Source organism: Neovison vison, chromosome 11, assembly GCF_020171115.1.
Source record: "Neovison vison isolate M4711 chromosome 11, ASM_NN_V1, whole genome shotgun sequence".
Taxonomy (NCBI): domain Eukaryota; kingdom Metazoa; phylum Chordata; class Mammalia; order Carnivora; family Mustelidae; genus Neogale; species Neogale vison.
In genome coordinates, this window is record NC_058101.1 from 196552229 (window position 1) to 196572948 (window position 20720).

At 38.5% G+C, this 20720-nt stretch overlaps 1 protein-coding gene across 2 annotated transcripts in view; it reads left to right on the forward strand.

Annotated features, from left to right (window-relative positions):
- Window positions 1-1597: 1597 nt before the first annotated feature.
- PDLIM3 (PDZ and LIM domain 3) overlaps window positions 1598-20720 on the forward strand; it is a 29985-nt gene continuing 10862 nt past the window's right edge. The window contains exons 1-4 of one of the 2 annotated variants that reach the window (XM_044225598.1): window positions 1598-1851; window positions 10880-11031; window positions 12645-12729; window positions 20444-20631. In XM_044225598.1, coding sequence (XP_044081533.1) covers window positions 1759-1851; window positions 10880-11031; window positions 12645-12729; window positions 20444-20631 — 518 coding nt within the window. In that variant the 5' untranslated portion in view covers window positions 1598-1758. The remainder of the gene's footprint in view (window positions 1852-10879; window positions 11032-12644; window positions 12730-20443; window positions 20632-20720) is intronic. The other variant, XM_044225600.1, reaches the window with a different exon arrangement.

Consider the following 20720-nt stretch of genomic DNA (forward strand, 5'->3'; position numbering starts at 1 on the left):
TCCGCTGATTATATAAACCAACTCATGAGGCGAGGTATTAAAGATTGATTATTGCAATTACACTATGCCAAATATCTTGTCTGATATTTTCTTTCTGAATTGACCTGTGTGTGTGTGTACCACACAGACACAGCCAGTGACCGACAGAGGAAACGTGATTTGCAATGATACAGCCAGCCCAAACAGACAAAGTCAACAAGAATGTATGATGCTTATTTCCCTATTAACCCAACATAGGTGGGGCACTGGAAAATGTTTTGAGACCAGAAAACAAGTATCCCCTGGGACTTTTTATATAATTTACAAGTCCAAGACCCCCACTGTTGTGTTTTTAAAGCATTTGTACTTCTCTACCCTCCTCCCTCTCCCCTGCCTGGTGAATCAGAGCATCCTGGGGTACAATGTCAGAAACACTTGATTCCACCCTGAGGCATGGGACTATGAAAAGACCCTCCCCAGACTTTACTGACCTTTATACCTACACCAGGCAGAGAGCCGTGTCCGTGTGATCTCACACAAATTACTCAACTTCTAAGAAACTATTTCCTTACCTTGGGGGAGAAATAGGAATGATAAGAGCCTTCTAGTGGACTTGTCACAAGGATGAGGTCAGGTGACACCAGCACAACAATTACTATAGCGCCTGGACCCCAGAGATGCTCAGTGAATGCCTGTCTCTCTGTTTCCTCCAGGCACTTTCATCTGATCTGGGGGTCCTCTAGGACCACCGTACTCTACTCAGCGCCCTCCCTCTGGTTGGAGCACCCACACAGGACCCTCTCACCTCCTAGGTTTCTGTTACACTCACCTCCCATGGGTCAAAAACTCACTTTAGAGACTGAATTTGAGGGAGGTGACAATTGCTCCAGTCAAAATTACACAACATTTTGAATATAGTGATGCACGGTTTTCTCATGTGTACTTTTAGATCATTCATTGGACTGTGTATGTTTGTACGACATTTTCACTTTTACATGGCTTTGTTTTTAAAAAAATAAATTTTGAATATATTTGTATATGTATTAATGTATATTATATCTATCTATAAATATATGCGACTGTGGGTACTTAATTGCAGAAACGCTTAGCAATTATTGCTTCTGTGCCAGGCACTGTGCCAAAGTAGCTCATGGAATTCTCGAGGTCACCCTACCAGAGACGTACAATTAGTACTCCTGTTTTACAGATGAAGAAACTGAGACTTAAGGACATCGGGTAAATTCACCTGGGTCACACAGCTAATAAGTAGATATCAGCGCACTCAAAATTGCTAAATAACTCACTGCATTTATGAAGCTTTTATTTTAACTGGAAGCATAGAAGCTGTGGTTTCACTGCTTTTAACTTTGAATGGAGGGAGCTGCTGAGCTCCCAGCGCAAGATAAACAGGAGGACAGGTGTCACTTTAAGAGACTCCTGGAGGCTGTAACCCGAAGCCTCCTCCAGGCCCGCGGAAAGGTCTGGGAGGCTGCACCCAGCGGGTGCTGGTCTGTAAACTCCCGTGGGTCTGGCGCGTCTCTTTCTTCCAAAGTTGGAGCTCTCCTTGGTGGGAGGGGGTGGGGAGGAGGGTAGGCCAGTGACGTCACTCAGGAGCGGGGATAAAGCTCCCTGGCCGCAATCTGGGCGAGGGCACTCTCTGGGCAGCGCAGTGGCTGTACCGCTGGGAGACCCTTGCGGTGGGCAGCGCCGCCCCTCGCTGTGCTCCAGTCGGTCCCCAGGAGCCAAGGCGCTCCGGCTGGAGGCCGCGCCGAAAGCACTATGCCCCAGAACGTGGTCCTCCCAGGCCCTGCGCCCTGGGGCTTCAGACTCTCAGGGGGCATCGACTTCAACCAGCCTTTGGTCATCACCAGGGTAGGTGTTTTCCGTTCTTTCGCTGCAGGTGGGGGTCGCTGGCGTGCGACGGGTCTCCCTGGATTGCAGAGTGGCTGGCTAGTGAGGCCCGGGTGAGCTGGTGGCGGGGGGGGGGGGGGGGGGGGCGGGGGGGGGGGACCTCCCCTTCGGGCCCACAGTTCGAGGGGCGGCAGCAACTTGGCAAACTGAAGCTGGGGGGATGTAGAGCAACTTAGAGGATTTGGAAAGTCGGCTGCAATGGTCTCTGGCTGCATCCTCTCCGTCCCCAGCAACTTTCCAGGAGAGGTGAACTGACAGCCTGATTCTCCTGGGCTTACAGGAGGCTGGACTGCGAGGGCTGGGGCGGGGCCGGGGGTGGGGGTGTTCTGCCCTCCACCCCCCCAACCCCCGTTTCCTTTCAGGAACAAAAGAAATGAGGTCCCAGAAAGAAAGGAGAAATGACTGACAGTGGCGGTTGCTCCTCGGAGCTAGACGCACACCTGAGCGCTTTTCTCCTATGGATGAGAACTTGAGCGCAGTGCTGATCCTAGGGCACAATCTGGGTCGGCCAAGTTGGAAGCGCTCGTATCAGCCCAGACAGGGAAAATATTACTAATGTGTTTTCCTAGGTTTCCAGGCATTTTGAAAAAATATTTTCCAAAGCTGGGAGTTTGGCTTAGGAATCATCACCTATAACTCAAACTACAAAGAAAACACGCCAGATAGTTTAGTTTACCTGATGGAAAGTCACCAGTCAGCCGAAAAACTCTGAAAAATAGTACTTTACTATCAGAGTCAACTTTCCCTTACTTAATATTCCCTAGAGTATTGTCTAATTAGAAAAAAAGAGAAGAAGAAAAAGGAAATTTGGGGATTTCTGTCCTGTCAGTAAATTTCTAGTTGGTCTAGTTGATTTTTTTTTCTAAATCAAGTGTTTGTCTTAATAGAAAGTTATTGTTATTTCAGTTATCAATAAAACATAATCTAAAAGCATAAACTTCCAGAATATTATACTTTTCTTATGTTTTCTTTTTTCCTTACTGCTTATATTGAATTTTATAAATGTATGTTTTATAATCTGATTTACTCATATAAATTTTTGAACAAGGTAATACATTTTAAATTCTGTTCAACTCATATATCTAGGGGATTTGAGCACCAATGTCTTTTTGAAATATCTCAAAACATGTACCATACATACACATACCATGGAATATTTCAAGCTTTGTTTTGCATTTTTCAAAAACATATAAACACATCTGACATGTGTTTTTGTATGAGACATGAAAAGCTAACATACCCCAAAAATGTTCCTAAGTAAATGAAGCAGAAAATGGTTCAGTGATCTGAGCCAAGCAACGAATGCCTTTTATGGATTTACCAACCAAAACAGTTTCCATTATCTCTACTAAGAAATATTTTTAAAGTTTCTGAAGTATAGTTTTCATTTGTTTAGATTAAAGGAAAATGAGCTTTTGAAGCTCATTACAAAGGATAAAGGATAAATCATAGGATAAATCAAACAAAGGATAACTCATACTTATAGTAAATTCTAAAAAAAAAAATTTGTTACCAAAACCTTTTAAGTGATTTATAAAAGAAATGTCTTGCTATTAATATGTAACATCTCAATATGATTAACCCTAGGTTTGAAATATTGAGTTGTTGACATTATAAACAATGTTTATTTTAAAGCAGTACTTATATATTGTGTTGGACCACAGGAGCTATTTTGGCAAATTTATTTGAATTATTTGGGAAGCCAATTCATATTTGAATATCTAATTCATTACTAATTTATATCCCTCATTTTGACATGGTTCAGTAATAATGCCTGACCATAAGTGCTGATTTCATTTGACTATGCCTTTTCTCTTAAATTAATTTAACGCAAGAATAGCAGGTAAAATTCAGCTATTTTGTATTCCAAGAGTCCCCCAAACCACGCACATAACAGAGTTGTGTTAAATGAATGAAAGCATATTCTCTCGAATTTTTTTGCCTTAGTGAACACCTAATTGAGAATGATTCCACTGAAATTATAAGAACAGTTAAAATCACTTACAAAAAGTTTAACTAAAAGACCTTACACAAAGCTAATTATCAATGTTGTAATTAAATAGTAAAATTCCATTCTATAGTTGTTGTATATATTAAAAGGCAGTGAATAAGATTGTCTGTGTATTATTGTACTCCTTTGCTTGCCATGAATGTCTCTTAGAACCTTTATATGGACTAACTCCCTTAAACCTCACAATAATTCTGTAAGACTAGCAGTAGTAATACCTCTTTTTGTGGATGAGAGAATGAGGCTTCAAGAATTTCACTAACCTGCTGATGGTCACAAGTGGTGGGACAGAATTTGACACTAGTTCTACTTGCCTCCAAAGCCTGCATTCTGAAGTCCACATGTGTAAGACAAAAAGCAAACAAACAAAATCAGTTTATTGTACAGATCTTTCCAAATACATGTGTTGTGCCATCCACTTCATCATCATCTGGTCCTACTGATTCTATATCTTTAGGATCTACCACTTCTCTTTGTTCCTATAATTGTCCCTATTCAAGCTTCCATGACTTCAGGCCTAGCTCTGTCTCCCCTCCCCGGTTCACTCTGCATATTTCTTACCAGCCATCATTGGGAAATGCTAGGTGGCATCTATCCTGCCCGTTCTTAAAATTCCTTCAACAGCAACACCAACTAAAGGGAATAACATGGGTGATCTCTGAGCACAGTCATGGCCTTCATCCTCTTCCCAACTCATGTTTCCAACTTTGTTTCCTCCCTCTCTCTTCTCTCTCTCTCCCTTTCTTCTCAATGACAGTCGTGTCACTATCCCAGCGGATTTACAATTTCTCCATCTGTCTACACCCACTACCGTTTTTCTAGAGATTTCTCCTCCCCACCCTACCCCACTGTCCTCTGCCTAGGAAACCCAATCAAATATCACTCCCCAGCCTTCTTCTCATAATAAGCATTTTACCATTTGTTACCATAACTCTTGTCCTACAACCTCTCCTTACATCATGCCTTGTACCACAGATGTTTGAGTACATCTGTATCCCACAAATTGCATGCTCCCTTAAGGCAGGAACTTTCAAATTTAGGGGATGGTCAGTGCTGTGCATCATATATCTGACAGAAATATAGACACAATATGAATGGTTGATTAAATTGTTCACTTCTTATATAGCTATTATTATCATAATAGGTACTGATTATATCCTCAAAGATATTCCACAATAAAAAAAAGAGAATTGCTTTATTGTTCATTGATCTGTTTTAGTTAAGCTCTTAAGTATGCAAAGAATTGAGAAAAGAATGCCTGAACTTAATACCACAAAAATTCCTATAAATGAGATACATTCTTCAAGCCAAACAATTTTTGTCTTCCTGCAAGCTATCACTTTCCCTCCCTGCCTCACACTTCACAAATGCAAGTGCTCCTAGACAGTGGGCCTCTACTCCACCAGAGCTGGGTGAGGGGTTTACAAATGTAACTCTCTCCAGCGATTGAAATTACAGTTCACAAAATTAGGACAGTGTCCTAATAAGTGTCCAATGTGTCCATCATAGAAATAATTTACAATCTAATTAATCAGCCAGGTGAATCCGTATCATAAGAGACACCAGAAGTAAGGTAAACCAATCACCAGACATTCAAAAAAAAAAAAAAATTCAGCAATGGGTTGTGATACACACATTTGGTAGGAAAACAGTTTTCTAGGCAATAGGTATGTGACACATTGTGCAATAGAAATTTGAGTTGTCGATGTGGAAGAGTTGTTCCTGCAAACACCATATATAACTGGTCTCCGCATTTCACAGAATAAATCTGAGGTTCACATCACTAAGTAAGCAGCTTTTCTTTTTCTGCCACGAAGATTCTAAGAAGTCTCTTTCTTTTTTAAGTGTTTGGACCACCCAGAAGGTGGATCTACCATCACAGCCAAGTTACAGATGGTTTGTTTTCACAAATGGTCCAATTTGGAATCAAGTTCAAGTTTCTTTTGTGTATATGATGTAAGATTATGACATACATCTGATGCTGGTATGTCCTTTCTCACTCAGTGCCTCTTCTCCCCCACTACTTCTTTCCTCATTCCTTTTCAGGGCACAATTAGGGCCAAGATCATTGTAACTGGAAACACTCTATGGGCTTGGGTACCAATGTAGAAAATGTTACTGTATTCTCAAGTTTTGCAGGCTTGAACATAGAAAAGTACATGACTTTAATATAAATTATATTTGAAATTCGAGCTTTTTTTTTTAGAAAGAAGTGTTTACATTGAATGCAATCCTTCAGCAGGATTCAAGTGTAGTAAGAAAGTTGATGGGAAAATCTATTTAATTTTATTATCCCAAAGACATGTCTGCATGGATATGCTGGTTCATATGTTCAGAACTCTCCTGCATCCCACAAATATCTATTAAGTGAAGGCACTGTGGGGGATACAATTATAACTTAACAGGTTTCTACTCCTGAGATGCTCAAATATGAGAAGAGAGGGACATACTTGTACATAAACTACCAATACACAATGTGTCCAGGACTCCATGAGAAAAGCACGGCCAAAGAGATAGGAAGAGTCAGGACAGAGATTCCCTGCCTCAGTGGCATGGAAGACAGTGGAAGATCTTGAGCTGCAGAGTTAGCCCTATGAGGAATTGCAGATTTTTACTGCATCTAAACCCTAAGAAAGTTTCTTATACTCTGAGAACATCCATTTTCTCATCTTAAAAGAGAGTCTTGAGAATTCCGTGAGATAGTAGTTCTCTGGAATACAGTGTCAATAATAATAACAATACTGCCATGGTTCTCGATGCCGGCTGCATGTTAGAGTCACCCAGAAAACATATGAAACTACCCATGCCCAGGTGCTACTTGCAGCGGTTCTGAAGTAACTCATATGAGGTATGGCCCTAGAAATGCAAATTACAGCCGGGCTCTAGAGGGCTTTAGATGCCAGGTGGGGCACTGGAGTTTACTTGTAGACAACAGAGGACAACTCAACATTGGGCTCTCTCCTTATTTCAATCCATGCCCTACAACATAGCCCTTCAGTGTATACTTGTCTTGTCCATAACTATTTCACTTTTATTCTTAACATAAATGTCTCACCAGGGTGTCTGGATGGCTCGCAGCCAACTCTTGATTTCAGCTCAGGTCATGATCTCAGGGTCGTGAGATGGAGCCCCACATACGGCTCCACCATCAGCAAGGGGTCTGCTTGAGATTCTGGTCTCTCTCTCCCCCTCTTGCCCTCCCCTGGCTCTCTCTTTCAAAACAATCAATCAACCAATCAATCAATTAATCTTAAAAAAGAAGTCTCACCAGGGCCATATCTTGTGCTTCCCTCATGTCTCCCATGGTAAGTAGAATATTATAGATGCTTTATTTGTGATTTAGGTTTTTTTTTTTTTTCCAAATGATAGGTTGATGTGAATAACACAAATTCCCTAGTTCCTCTCCTAGAGCTTATGATTTGTGATTCCAGGCATCTGGAGTAGAGTGGGAGACTTTATGTCCAGCAAGGACACCCACATGATTTTTCCAATTAGACAAATTTGAAAACATGTGCTAAGTGATATGGCAGTACTATTTTCAATGATTTCTCTAATGTTTTTGATATGTGAGACTCCAATGAACCTAATAATAAATAATCCATTGAAAAACTCTTTGCCTCACTATAGCTCTCTCTTCTGATTTAGGGAAAAATGTTAATAACAAACTATGAACAATAACATAAAGTAATTACATAATATGGTAACAATATAATGTAATGCTGGGAAATAACTTATTTTTGTGTCTAAACAGATAGTTTAACTTACTAAAACCAGACCAATTTAGTGGTCATATTCTTACCATTAGCCTAGCTGAACTTAAGAACTAGAAGTAAGGGGACTATATGTTCTCCTTCTCCCTCATCCCTCTCTCTCCATCCTTTTTTTCTTATCCACTACCTCCTTAGAGATCTAAGGACATCAATCACTAGGTTGAACACAAAGTCAGAAGGGGGTTCTGGCATCACCATCAACCACCTTTTTTTTTTTTAAGATTTTTTTTTTTTTTTTTTAATGAGACAGAGAACAAAGAGAAGCAAACTCCCTGCCAAGCAGGGAGCCCAACTTGGGGCTCAATCCCAGGACCCCAGAACCACACCTGAGCCAAAAGCAGACACTTAACCAACTTAGACCCTCAGGCTCCCCCAACCACCTTTTTTATTTGACTTCTGAAACCATTGCTGATGTAGCCAAACTGCTGTTCTCATGTTAATATGGAACCAGAGGTTACTTGGACATTTACCCTCCTTTGAAAAAATAGTTTTCTTTGTCCAGATTGTCTTAAAGTTGTTGCAGTGGTCAAAGTTATTAGGAAGAGCTTCAAAATATGATATTTGGAGTAAATATAAGATAGTGTTTATACTTATATATTCATATGCTTAATGAAACTTAGTAATGTTCAGAATCGAAGTTCAACATACACCAGATGTCTCAGTCTAAAACTCATAGACAGAGACACACACAACCCTACCTTCCATTTATCCCAACCAGAGCTAAAAAAATGATGTTAGGCTTTTCTAAATCAAGATTGAGCATTATATAACAAATCTATTTAAGGTTATTAGAAAACCTAGGTGAGGTTTTAAAAGAAAACACATTGAGCCATTCTTTCCCATTTTTTAACTCAAACTTGTCTTCAGGTCTCTGATGTTCAAAAATAGATAGTACTGATTTTGACAAACTATAGCTAGAGAAAATGAAAAGTTTAAGATTATTTTTATCCCTGCAAGTCACAATGGGGATGGAAACTTTTATTCTCCTAACAGTTCTGGGCTTAGGAGAATTTCCAAATGGAAAACAGCTATGAAATGTCTCCCAAAGGCTGGGAAATAATAATCTCCATTGTCTTCATCAAGCTTCTACCAACTGTTCTTATTGGAAAATAATCACGATCACTACAGTGAGATGATCACAGAAATGAAGTGAGTGCAATAAACATTTTAGTGATGAGACTGAAGGTCTCAGACACATGATAATTTATGGCCTTTGCAATTTTATTCATTTAGATGAATCTTGGCTATCCCTTAGAGCCACGAAGTTAAATAGAATCGATAATTAGATTAATTAAGTAAATAGAGAAAGAAAATGATGAATGAATGATCCTCAAGTAAAATATTAGGAACAATCTGGTTTATTCCTGGAGCAGTTGGAGGTTTAAGTCAAGTTCTGTACATTCTTCTGCTCTGAACAGTAGGAACTTGCAAATGCAACAATGATGGGTTGACATTAATAGCTATAATCTTTGGGTATATAGGTAATCCTTTGGGTAACAGTTATACAGGGACTAGCTCTTTTCGTTTCATGAGATCTACTTTAAATAACCCTTTCATTCATTTTCAATTATCCATTAATTCCAAATACTGGAATATATACCATGACACATTAGAAATATACATAATATTATACATATCCTCAAGAACTTCCAGTCAAGTTGAGAAAACAAACAATACACAATAAACAAACACTAAAGTACAACTTGTCTTCAGAAGGAAATGAATAAAATATAATGGTGGAGAATGATGGAGGGTGTCTGGAGAAGCTGCTTCAGATGTTTGGGGAAGTCTCTTTGAGAATGTGACATTTAAGCCTAGATCTAAAGGATTAGGAGGAGCAACTGGGTGATGAGTGGGGGAAACATTTCAGGCAAAAATATAGTGCATATAAAACCCTGAAGAAGGTACACACTTGGTCTATTTGAGGAACTGAAAGGAATCTGGAATAACTACAGCACAGTGGGTGGAGGGAGCAGGAATGGTGTAAGATGATGTTAGAGAAGTAGGTGGGTAAGACCAGGTAAGGACTATTAGGCAGTTGTAAATAATTAGGATTTACAAAAAAAAAAAAAAATAGGAGTAGGAATAGCAATCAAAAACTGAATACTCAGTGTAGTAATTAATGATTTCAAATTTGGTATCTTTTAAACATTTAATAACCATATGTTTCCCGGATCCTTAAGTATTCTTTTCATCTCCCCACACACCCCCCACAAGAGAGAAAGAAAGAAAGAAAGAAAGAATGAAGTTCATGTGGGTTTCTTTCAGACAACGTAAAAATGGATCTTGTTTTTTTACCTAGTTTGGCAATCTTTGTTAAAACACAGAGTATGATGTGGTTATACCATTTATATTTAATGTAATTTCTGATAAGATTTAATGAAAATCTAGCATCTTGTTAGTTGCTTTTTATTTGTTCAATTTGTTTTTCATTCATGGAGAAGACACTGTGTCTGAATACAAACTTCTCTGGTGTCTGCAGTCCTCAGGAGTTCTAGACACTCAGTGTTAACTGATAGATCATCATTTTAGCTGAATTCTCTATGGCCAAAATGGTGCCCCCATCTTCCTCTGTGCTCTGACACAAGTTTTACAATTTGCTTACATCTTGACTTTCCTTGGAGGCACCTGTCTTTTTTTAGATTCCAGGTTTCATTGTTGCCCTGCAGCTTCAGCTCTCTGAATAGTTCAAGAAAAGTTATAATTTTGCATCTTATATGGTATCTTCTACCTACCACAAGAGTGATTCTCTTTCTAGTTTTCTACATCCTAGAAGCCCCTTCATGTGAATTTTAAAGATCATTACTTATAAGGATGCCACAGTAGCTTCAATTCAAATATAAAAGGTCCCTAAATGTGGTAAAGTTGTACTCCCAAATAGGGAGTTATGGATTTAAAAAACCCTAAAGAATAAATTATTTTATTTAAAACAAAGAAAATAACATCAAACAGGTATTAAGGAAGATGCTTTAGAAGAGAGTAAGAGATGTCATGAGAGATGAAGTGTGGTTAGTAAGAAACAAAATTATTTAGCATGGTGGAAAGATAGAGCTAACACAGTTGATCATTTAAGAGATATTTCAAGTTATATTTAAAATTCCCTGTCCACTGAAACTTTTTAAATGTTACCAAGCTGAAATATAAATGTCAGGCACAAAACTCAAGATATTGCAGAATGTTGGTTTTTAAATGATGCCATGATTTCTTTCAGATTACTCCAGGAAGCAAGGCGGCAGCTGCCAACCTGTGTCCTGGAGATGTCATCTTGGCTATTGATGGCTTTGGTACAGAGTCCATGACTCATGCTGATGCACAGGACAGGATTAAAGCAGCAGCACACCAGCTGTGTCTCAAAATTGACAGGTGCTTTTTAATTAATGGTGTTAAAATTTCATCTGTTTTGCAGAAGATCCTGAACCAGAACTACAAATGATTTCATCCTCCCTGTAAGAAAGAGTTTCACAGGACCCAGAATTCTGAATTTTGACCAGCTTTTTTTTTTTTTTAAGTATATCAGCCACTTTATTCTGTTCTTCACAGTCTAGTCACTGTTAAAAAACTATCTCTGAAAAGAATTTTCTGGAAGGTCAGAATAAGGGAAGAGTCTAAAAGAATTCTTTTTCTTGTGAATTGACTATGAAAATAGAACCATGAAAGGTACTGGCCACAGAAACCCTGCACAGAACAGCTACTTGTACTGCTGTTCTGAATGGGGTAGAGAATGGAATAGAATTTAAAAATTCTCCTGAAAGAATCTCTTGACTTGCAAAAATGTGAGCATATTGAAAACTGGTTGCTAATACTGTTTATGCCATTGGCTGTTTTGTACAGAATTCAACCCAGAAGAATCTGACAAGGTGTAAAGAGTGCACATGAAGTGAGAATATTAGAAATGAGACATTTATAACAAATTTAAGAAATTGAACCTGATCTTTGGCCATCATAGGCCTGATCTGAAGTTGAATTGTGAAAATAATGTTTTGTTATAGTGGTTATTAGTGTGTGTTTATCCTGTTGCTATTTTATTCCCTACTTTCCCTGCCGTGTGGTTCAGAAGGCCCAATCAGTGCATCTGCCATTTCAGGGGTGAAATTGACTCTTTCCCTATTTATTTATAACTAGTGTTCCTGCCAAGCACACAGTCTCTTAGGAGCACATGGTCCCAAAGAGATACATGAGAAGGACATGAGATTGGATAATGCTCATTTCCTTGATGCCAGCAGCAAATCCCCCTGGCATACCATTCACTGTCTCCTATGGTGGCCTGGGTAAGATGGGAGGGAAGTAGAGGAAACCTAGGGAGTTTGCCCTGTGGTCATCTGCCTCCAGAATCTCCCTTTCCTGTACTGTCCTTGCAGGTACGGCAGACCTACTCTCTCTAGAAACTGTTCAACGTCTTTGCCTTAGTCAGATCGGGCTCCTACAATAAACATACCATAAACTGGGTGACTTAAACAAAAATTTATTTTTCACAGTTCTGGAGACTGGAAGTCTGAGATCAGGATGCAGCATAATCAGGTTCCTAATTACTCCCTCACATGACATTTCTTGGCGTGTGGACACAGAGACCGAGATCTCAGGTCTCTTCCTCTTTATATAAGGACATTAATCCTATTATGACAGCTCTACCCTCATGACGTAATCTAATCCTAATTACCTCCCAGAGACCTCACCTCCAAATACCATCACATTGCGGGGTAGGGCTGCAACATAGGAACTTGGTGGGGGTGGGCAGGGGGACACACACTTCAGTCTATGGTAGTCCTCCATGCAATTTTTATCCATTCAAGTTTCCCCAAAAGTATCCAAAAAACTAATTAGATGAAAGAATACAGAATAATGAGCAAGGAGTATTCCTTTTGTTTAAATCATCAAGGCTCAATAGTATTTTCATACACAATAATGAGAGATTAAAGTATGCTAAAACCGGAAATAATGTTAGAATTTGGAGTTTACAAAATTTCTTTTGTTCACAGGGCAGAAACTCGCTTATGGTCTCCACAGGTGTCTGAAGATGGGAAGGCTCATCCTTTCAAAATCAACTTAGAATCAGAACCACAGGTATGAATTGTAGAGTAAATGATACTCGTGTTTTATTTCCTTTTAAATGATGCGGATGCCTTCCAAGAGGAAGAAATGACAAATACAAAAAATTGGAATAAGCCACATGATGGAACAATTGTCTGTCTCTACCCTGTGAGATTAATTTATATGATCCATGTCTTTTTATATCAAGAGAAAAGAGAAGTACCCCTAGGCAAGTGCCTTGTTAAAAGACAAATGTGTTCTCAGGACAAATTTGGCTCTATCTACGTACAGTCCAGTTATTTTTTCATTCTTTATGATGGACGTCTGCCAAATGACCATGACCTAATCCAAGAAGTTTAACATATTAAAACAAAGCAAAACGAAATTAGTGTCTACCATTTGAAACAGGTGTCTCCAATCTAATAATTATTGTAAACTTCAATTCTTTGAGGTCTTCGTCCAGATCTTATTTTACATCCTTTTTTAATTCTCAGTTCTAGTGTTCTATAATTAAGTTTATGCTACAAAAAGGTTTTGCATTATGTAATCATGGTGATATTCTGCCCATGTAGTAAAATTACAAAAGACAGAGGATTCTCCCTTGAGGCAATTCTAATGAGCTAAATTAATCTAATAATCTGAAGCTTATCTGATGATGTCTACTTTCAAAAAGCTCAAAAAAAAAAAAAAATCCCTGTAATGAAAGCAACCCCCAGTTGTGCAGTGTGGGAAAATGTAATTAAGACAAGGATTTTAGAACCTCTCCTTCGCCAGATGTTTCCCAAGTTTAGATATATAAATTAGGCATCCCTTTTTAAACAAGTATTCATACTAAGTGTATTATATTTCAAATATTCCCAAACTATAATTTTCCCATGTATCAGTGGAAAATGCATGAAATGTATTTGCAACTTGTGCTTCAGCAGCATTTCCCTTTCCAGGATCACCAATGCCTGAATTTGTGCTTCCAGTTTTCTACTTTCTCCATGAATTTACCTCCACTTTCTCCTTGATAAAATACACTTAGAGTACCACGTAACTGTATCTCATAGGGCTTCTCAAAGATTTAAATAAAATACCATAGAAAAAGACCTTGGCACATCGAATTGCTCCTAGAGATATTCAGTGTAGTGGGAGCTCTTGGTAATACCTGCCCCCTCCTACCAGGCTGTGATGCGCAGGCCTCTGGCCTTTCCTGACAGTGAGATGGGGGGCTGCCCATGTGATAGAACTTTCTGGAGACCAGGAATGCTTTCCACATTACTATGAGAAGGGTCATTAAAAATTGCTTTGGATTAAAACTTTATTTTCAGTTCAAATACAATCCCCCAGGAGAAGAAACATCCTGAATCGCTTAACCTTTAGACAGACAGCATGAGTTTATTAGATCCTTGTCCTAGACTTTTGACTAAAGGAAAGGAAGAGCCTGAGCCTGAAAATCACTAAGAGCAGAGGAGGAGAAAACGGGTCCTCAAGGGAGTGAGCAGGTTATGGACTCTCTGTGCAGGCGAGAACTGCTGGTCTTTTCTCTTTACTCGGGAGTCTCCCAGCATGGCACACAGCAAGCGCTCAATTAAACAGCTGATGAATGAAAAGAACAGAGGCTCTACTGATAAACTGCATTTTCTAACACTGCCCAGGACCACACGTGGGAACCAGTTCTCAGAAGGGTGCTCAGCTGCCACCAGCTCCCACTGTTGTATGGCAAGAGTGGTCGTGCAGGTTGAATGGGAGTTAGGTCAGGTGAGAGCCCAGCTCTTCAGGAAGAGTGAGCGAAAGATGAAATAGACAAGACTGGTAATAACTGTGGTGAAATGGTCTGAATGCTGATGGTGGCTTACCCGCTGGCATCTGAGGTGGATTGGTGAATAATAATAATACCTCCAATCAACATTATCTTTTTTTTTTAAGATTTTATTTATTTTATTTGACAGATCACAAGTAGGCAGAGAGGCAGGCAGAGAGAGAGGGGAGGAAGCAGGCTCCCTGCTGAGCAGAGAGCCCGATGCGGGGCTCGATCCCAGAACCCTGAGATCACGACCTGAGCCGAAGGCAGAGGCTCTAACCCACTGAGCCGTCCAGGCGCCCCAACATTATCTTTGATAGAAGAAAAAATTGGAGGAAGAAAAAGCAAAGCTCTCCAGGCAGAGCTGTCACTTGAAGATTGTCCTTTGTAGTAATGCCCAAGCCCACAGCTTCCTCCCACCTTCACTGAGTCATCAGATAGAGGCAACACATGAGAGAAAGAGATCATGTGGTGTTTTAAGAAACAATGGAAAGAAGTGAAAGCTTAAGACTTGTATATATGCATTCATTGACCACCCAATCTCTTATTATCACCAGGACAAAACGGATAAAATTCTGAAATTCCTTTCCATATATATATAGTACACATCCAAAATTATACTGCACCCTTTTGCAAATTAGTCATTCATTCATTTGTTCATTCAAATTTTCTCCTAATTTTTAAAATCCAGTTTCACCAATATGAGATGCTAAGGCATGGGGTCAATGAGACAGATCTGACCAAATTTTATTTGACAGACCAAAGTACCAGATCCCCAAGGATCCCTGGCCATGTCGCAGTGTCTGGCATGTGGGAGACTCACCAAGTATTTATTACTCACGGCTGAGCTTAGACCAAGATGGGAGCCTGTGTTTTGCTAATATCTCTCCAAAACTGGAGTTTAAGGGCAATTGTCTGAGTTTCGTTCTAGTAGAAGCCCCTTTTATAAGTCTATAAGTACTAACTTATGACCATGATTGTCCCAAGAACTGGATTTTTAAAAATAGACCCAATTTTAAGTACTCTGGCCTCTCATCAATCATGTATTAGTCCACATGCCCTACCTTATGGGGTAGGGCACTATGGACATGTATGATAGTACAAATGGGGAAAACATAAAGGATGAGATAGGTTTGAAAAAAAAAATGGTGAAGATTGGGTTAAAGGCTCCAGAAGCCAGTCAGACTGAGCCTTTGAACATTCCTTTAGTTTGAGTCATGACTAATTCTTACTGGCACCTCCTCCAAGAGGCCAGTATTTGAATGTCTCCGAGATAAGAACCATTTCAATTCTTCCCCTAATGGGCCAAAGGATTCCCGTCCTTAGGATCCTCAGGCCAGATTTCTGCATGAGGAGTTCACCTAACTTGGCGCTTCAGATCCGACATTCCCCACAAGCATAGTTAAACCCTTGCTATCCGAAATGCCAAAGCATAAACTTAACAAAATGCCACGTTTAAAAAAAAAAAAAAATACAAGCAGTGAATTTAACTTGGAGCATGAGAGCAGAAAAAAGCTAAACTGAGGTTATATTTGTCTTATTTTATCTTTTTAGTTAACACAAGCCATGCAAAAAAGAGGTGTTGCAAAGGAGGTCTTCCTCCACCCCCACTCCTACCCCCAAAATGGACACTCTGCAAATAAAGCAACTTTCCGGACAACAAAGATGTGTCCCTCTGAGAAACACATGCCATTACTACATCAAGCTTTCAGATCCTACTGTAGATAAAGAGAAAGGGCCGTTGGGCAATACAGTATTTGAGTTCTTGTTTCTCAACCCAAGTGAAACTGTAACTGCAAGCTTTGTGACTTTTGCTATTAGAATATAATACTCTTTCATTTTAAAAATAATATATATCCTTTGGAGAAAAAAAAACCACATTATATCCTACCATCCAACCCCAGCCACAAATAACAACATGTTAGTGTATTTCTTTCCAGTCTTTTCCCTATGCGTAGATTTAGGCTTTGGAGACTTTTTTTTTACATAGTTATAGTAATAATTGGCAAGAAATTTTAATACCTAGGTTTTTTTTTTCATTTGTCCATCTTTTTCTTAAATAAATTTTGTTTTTATCAGTTTAGACTTGGATTTTTAGCTTAAATAAAAGCTTAGAAAGTATTCCTAGCCTTTGAATAAATGTTACTTGTTTATTTATAGGAAGTTATATATGTACATATAAAAAGTTATTCCTAGAGATTGAATAAATAAATGCCTTCTATACAATCCCAAACATGGCCTATGAGCAGACATATGCATTTTCCTATGCAAAGCATTCTTGCTCTAGACTAAAGGTACGTTTTTAGAGCTCGGGGTCCTTCTACAAGTCTGGCATTCTCGAATAAAACATTACCCTCCTCTTTGTTTAATGTTAGTTGAACGACTCGAAATTATAACATAGCTATCCCATATAGGAAAGATTCTTTTCAGAAACAAATATCATTCTTTCCTAAAAGAGAAGATAGCTGTGCCTATTTCCATAAAAAGACTGCATCCTTGCCATAGAAGATTGATGATAAAGATATATAGAAATAATACACAAAATCAAGTGAGATACAGGTTAAAGTTATTTATATTTTCAAAAAGATACCTTTATCCTATAATTTGTTGATAACTGGAAGGTGAACTACACAAAACAAGGTTTTATAAACCCCATTCCCCCCAAACTTTTCTCCTATTATATATGGGGAATACTTGAAACAGATTGCTGGGGACAGTTGGGGAGGATTTATAAGGGTGACTTTATTTTTCATTTGAGGTAGGGGTGGTGATTATTCATAAATTCCAAACATGATAAGATACCATCACTCAGTGTGGCTTGGTCAAGTATATGATTGCTTGATACAGTTTGTATACCTTATTATCCCACCACTGGTTTTTTTTAAAATAAATAAATATATGCACATTATCAAACATGTTGTTTCTGTTGGAGCTGGTAATTGCCTCAGTTCTTGAACTGAATCTCTATCTCTGGACAACTTCTTCCAGTAAGAAGTTGAAAGGTGGTCATGTCTTTGAATGCTGTCATTGGTGAGGTCATTCCAAGGGCTTGAGAGATGGTAGTCAAGACCTGCATTCTCCCTGATCTCACCAAATCTCCACCCAGTTCCTAGCTTTGACTCTGGCAGCTCGAGTATTTTATGAATTCAAAATGTTATTCCTTAATATAAGGAATATAATTCAAGGAATGACATTTTAAAATACCATTGAAAATGCACTAAGTAAGGGTAGTAAGTACTTCTTGAATTCCTAAGAGATGAGAGTTACTTGGATGCTGTTGTCTGGGAAAAATAAACACAAGAGCTGGACTACATTGACTGGTATATAATTTTTTTTACTGGTATTTTCTGATACTACTGATTTTCCTGAAAAAGTAAAAAGGAATTAAAGTGGAATGGCAAACTTCTCATTGCTTTTGTCTTGATTCTGTTTGACCATCAATAATGATGTAAGATTTGGATAGAATGTTGCCTCTCCGTGCCATACTTAAATGTTTACCTTTGATGTATACACTTCATTGTGCTTTTTTTGGAATGACTAGCAGCCCATAAACTAATGCTTTGCAAAGCCTAAATACAAATGTTTGAAGGCTCTCTTACAAACACTTCCTTTTATGATACTTTTATGATTATATGCAAAAAATAGAGGGGCTTTTTTTTTTTCATTTTGACAAATTACACATTTGCAACTTTTGCAATATAAAACCAAAACTGAAAATAGCAAAGAAAAAGCTTGGAGCTCATTAACTCATATGCTGCTTTTTGGAAGCACTACTAGAGATTATTAGTGCATAAATATTTCCAGAGAAGTTGCCTCATTTATAAGACAATCATCATCCATATTTATTTTTCATTTTAAGACAAAGAAGTAATAAGGGCAGAGATATTTTCCCCACAAAACCATTATACATTAACTAATTTTTATATATTTAATTCTATTTACAGAAATCTTTAAGGCATACTTAAAAGAAAAAAATTTTAATTCCATAAAGCTTGAGTCCTTCAGTTCTGCCCGACTGACTCATTTAATTAGCCTGAGAAATTTAAAATACACCAAAACTAAATGAGGCAATTAGCCTCCTGTCTTCTTTTATATCAAAAGGAGGAACAAAGTCTTAAATCATGGCCACTGTCATAACTTAACAATTATTTCCGGTTCACTTTTTTTTTCATGCTATAATAATGGCTAATCATAATGGTTAATCACAAAAAGCCAATCAAAGTTCATTATTAAATCAGCCCAAACAATCAGATGGTACCCCTGTATCAATGTTTGACTACACAAATTTTCACAGGTTGTGGGATTCAGCGTTATTCTAAAGCCACATTTGGTTGTTTTGGTCATTCTGCTTCCTAATAGCAGCAGCCATACGGCCACCCAACCAACTCATAGGCAGTGAGCCACTCTTCTGGAGGTAAAAATAATAAATCAGTAAGACATTAGTCAATCCAACCGCACTATAGGATCACAGGCTATTGTATTCTACTCAGACCTTTCAAATTCATGAGCTGCTATACTGTGCTGTCCAAGGTTGATGAGAGCAAAAGCTGCTGCTCTCTATCACCTCACAGATTTTCAAGTACCATGAGATTTGGGGCAGCTGGAGTCAAAGACTCCACTAGTATTCAAAGCTGCACCTCACTTGTCTGTTAGAATTTTCAAGTGAACTCTGCCAATAGACCTGGATGGGGGAACAGGGGCCATCTGTGATGACTCCCTGCTCAGAACCAGAACCAATCATTTCAGAGCATGGGTCCCTCCAGAAGTTGTTGGTGTTCTCACGCACAAGAATCTCCCTGAAAACTCTGGTTCCACCCCCTAAGAAAGGAAGAGGGTGTCTTTTTCAAATAGAAAAGGACCATCTCACCATCTATTCATTTATAATGACAAGGAGAGAAAAAATAAATGATATGAGCAAGAATATCACAAGACCTTTTTATTTCTTAATAAAAACAGCATCTTTTCAGTAACATTTCAAAGACACATAAATGTTTGTACTAGTTGAAATCTGTGTGAAAAACTGGTGGCACATTCACAAAAGTAAATGAAGTCAATGTGAGTGTGTGGGCGAAAATATTGGAAAGATTATTCTTACTGATCCTGCCAAATGAAAAGATTTGGAAGAAGAGTCAGCTTGTGTGTATTTTAGCCTTCGCTTTTGGTTTTCTTCTGCTACTTAGAAGAAAAACATATTTAATGACTTTACAAAATTATAAGTCTATATAAAAATTGGAAAACCTTCTCTCATAGGAAAAATAGTCTTCCAGTTCTTATTTGCTCTAAATTTAAGGTTAGACCTTACTGCAAATTAAGAATTTTGTTTTTTACTAATGATGTACTATATGTTGGTTAATTGAATTTAAATTTAGAAAAAGAACAAAAAGAATTTTGTTCTTTGTGGTAGGTATTAAGAAAAAAACAAAACTTTTACTTGGATTAGTTAAAGTGATTCAGTATAGTGATTCACAAATGCTCCCTCTCATTCTGATCATTTTGCTACTCCATTTCCTAAAATGGAGAAAGCTTTATCAAGATATTAATAGAAGAGAAAGCAAATGTAAGCTCTACTTGAGGAAATGTGAAGCATAATAATTATTCTAAATCCCAAATCTCATTTCTGACATGGAATTTCTGTCTTCCGATGCGTCTAATGAGAGTTTCTTAAAAGCTATAGATGTAAAAACTTGTAGGACCAGAGGAAAGGCATAAGGTTCAAATTCTTTTATAATATAATATTTAAATAAGATAGATTCCTTTGCACCATGCGGTGGCTGAGTACAGCACATGTGAAGTTCACAGAAAATGCAGACAGGTTTATACTCCCCTCCTCCTTGAACATTGCCATGAATCTTGCTATAGGGTAAAGAAGCCTTGATTAACAATGGCGATGCTGTTGGTTTGCTCATTAACGGCTTTCTTGTGCATTCTGTGGCTCTGTGTATTTTGTCTGCCATTGTACAGGAGTTCAAACCTATTGGTACCGCGCACAACAGAAGGGCCCAGCCTTTTGTTGCAGCAGCAAACATTGATGACAAAAGACAGGTAGTGAGCGCTTCCTATAACTCACCAATTGGGCTCTATTCTACTAGCAATATACAAGACGCGCTTCACGGACAGCTGCGAGGTCTCATTCCTAGCTCGCCTCAACAGTAAGTATCTGACTCAGTTTCTGGCCACCATGCTCTTAACAGAGATAGTATGGTTTCTTCTCCTTTCCAAAGTCCAGCTCTTGCTGTTT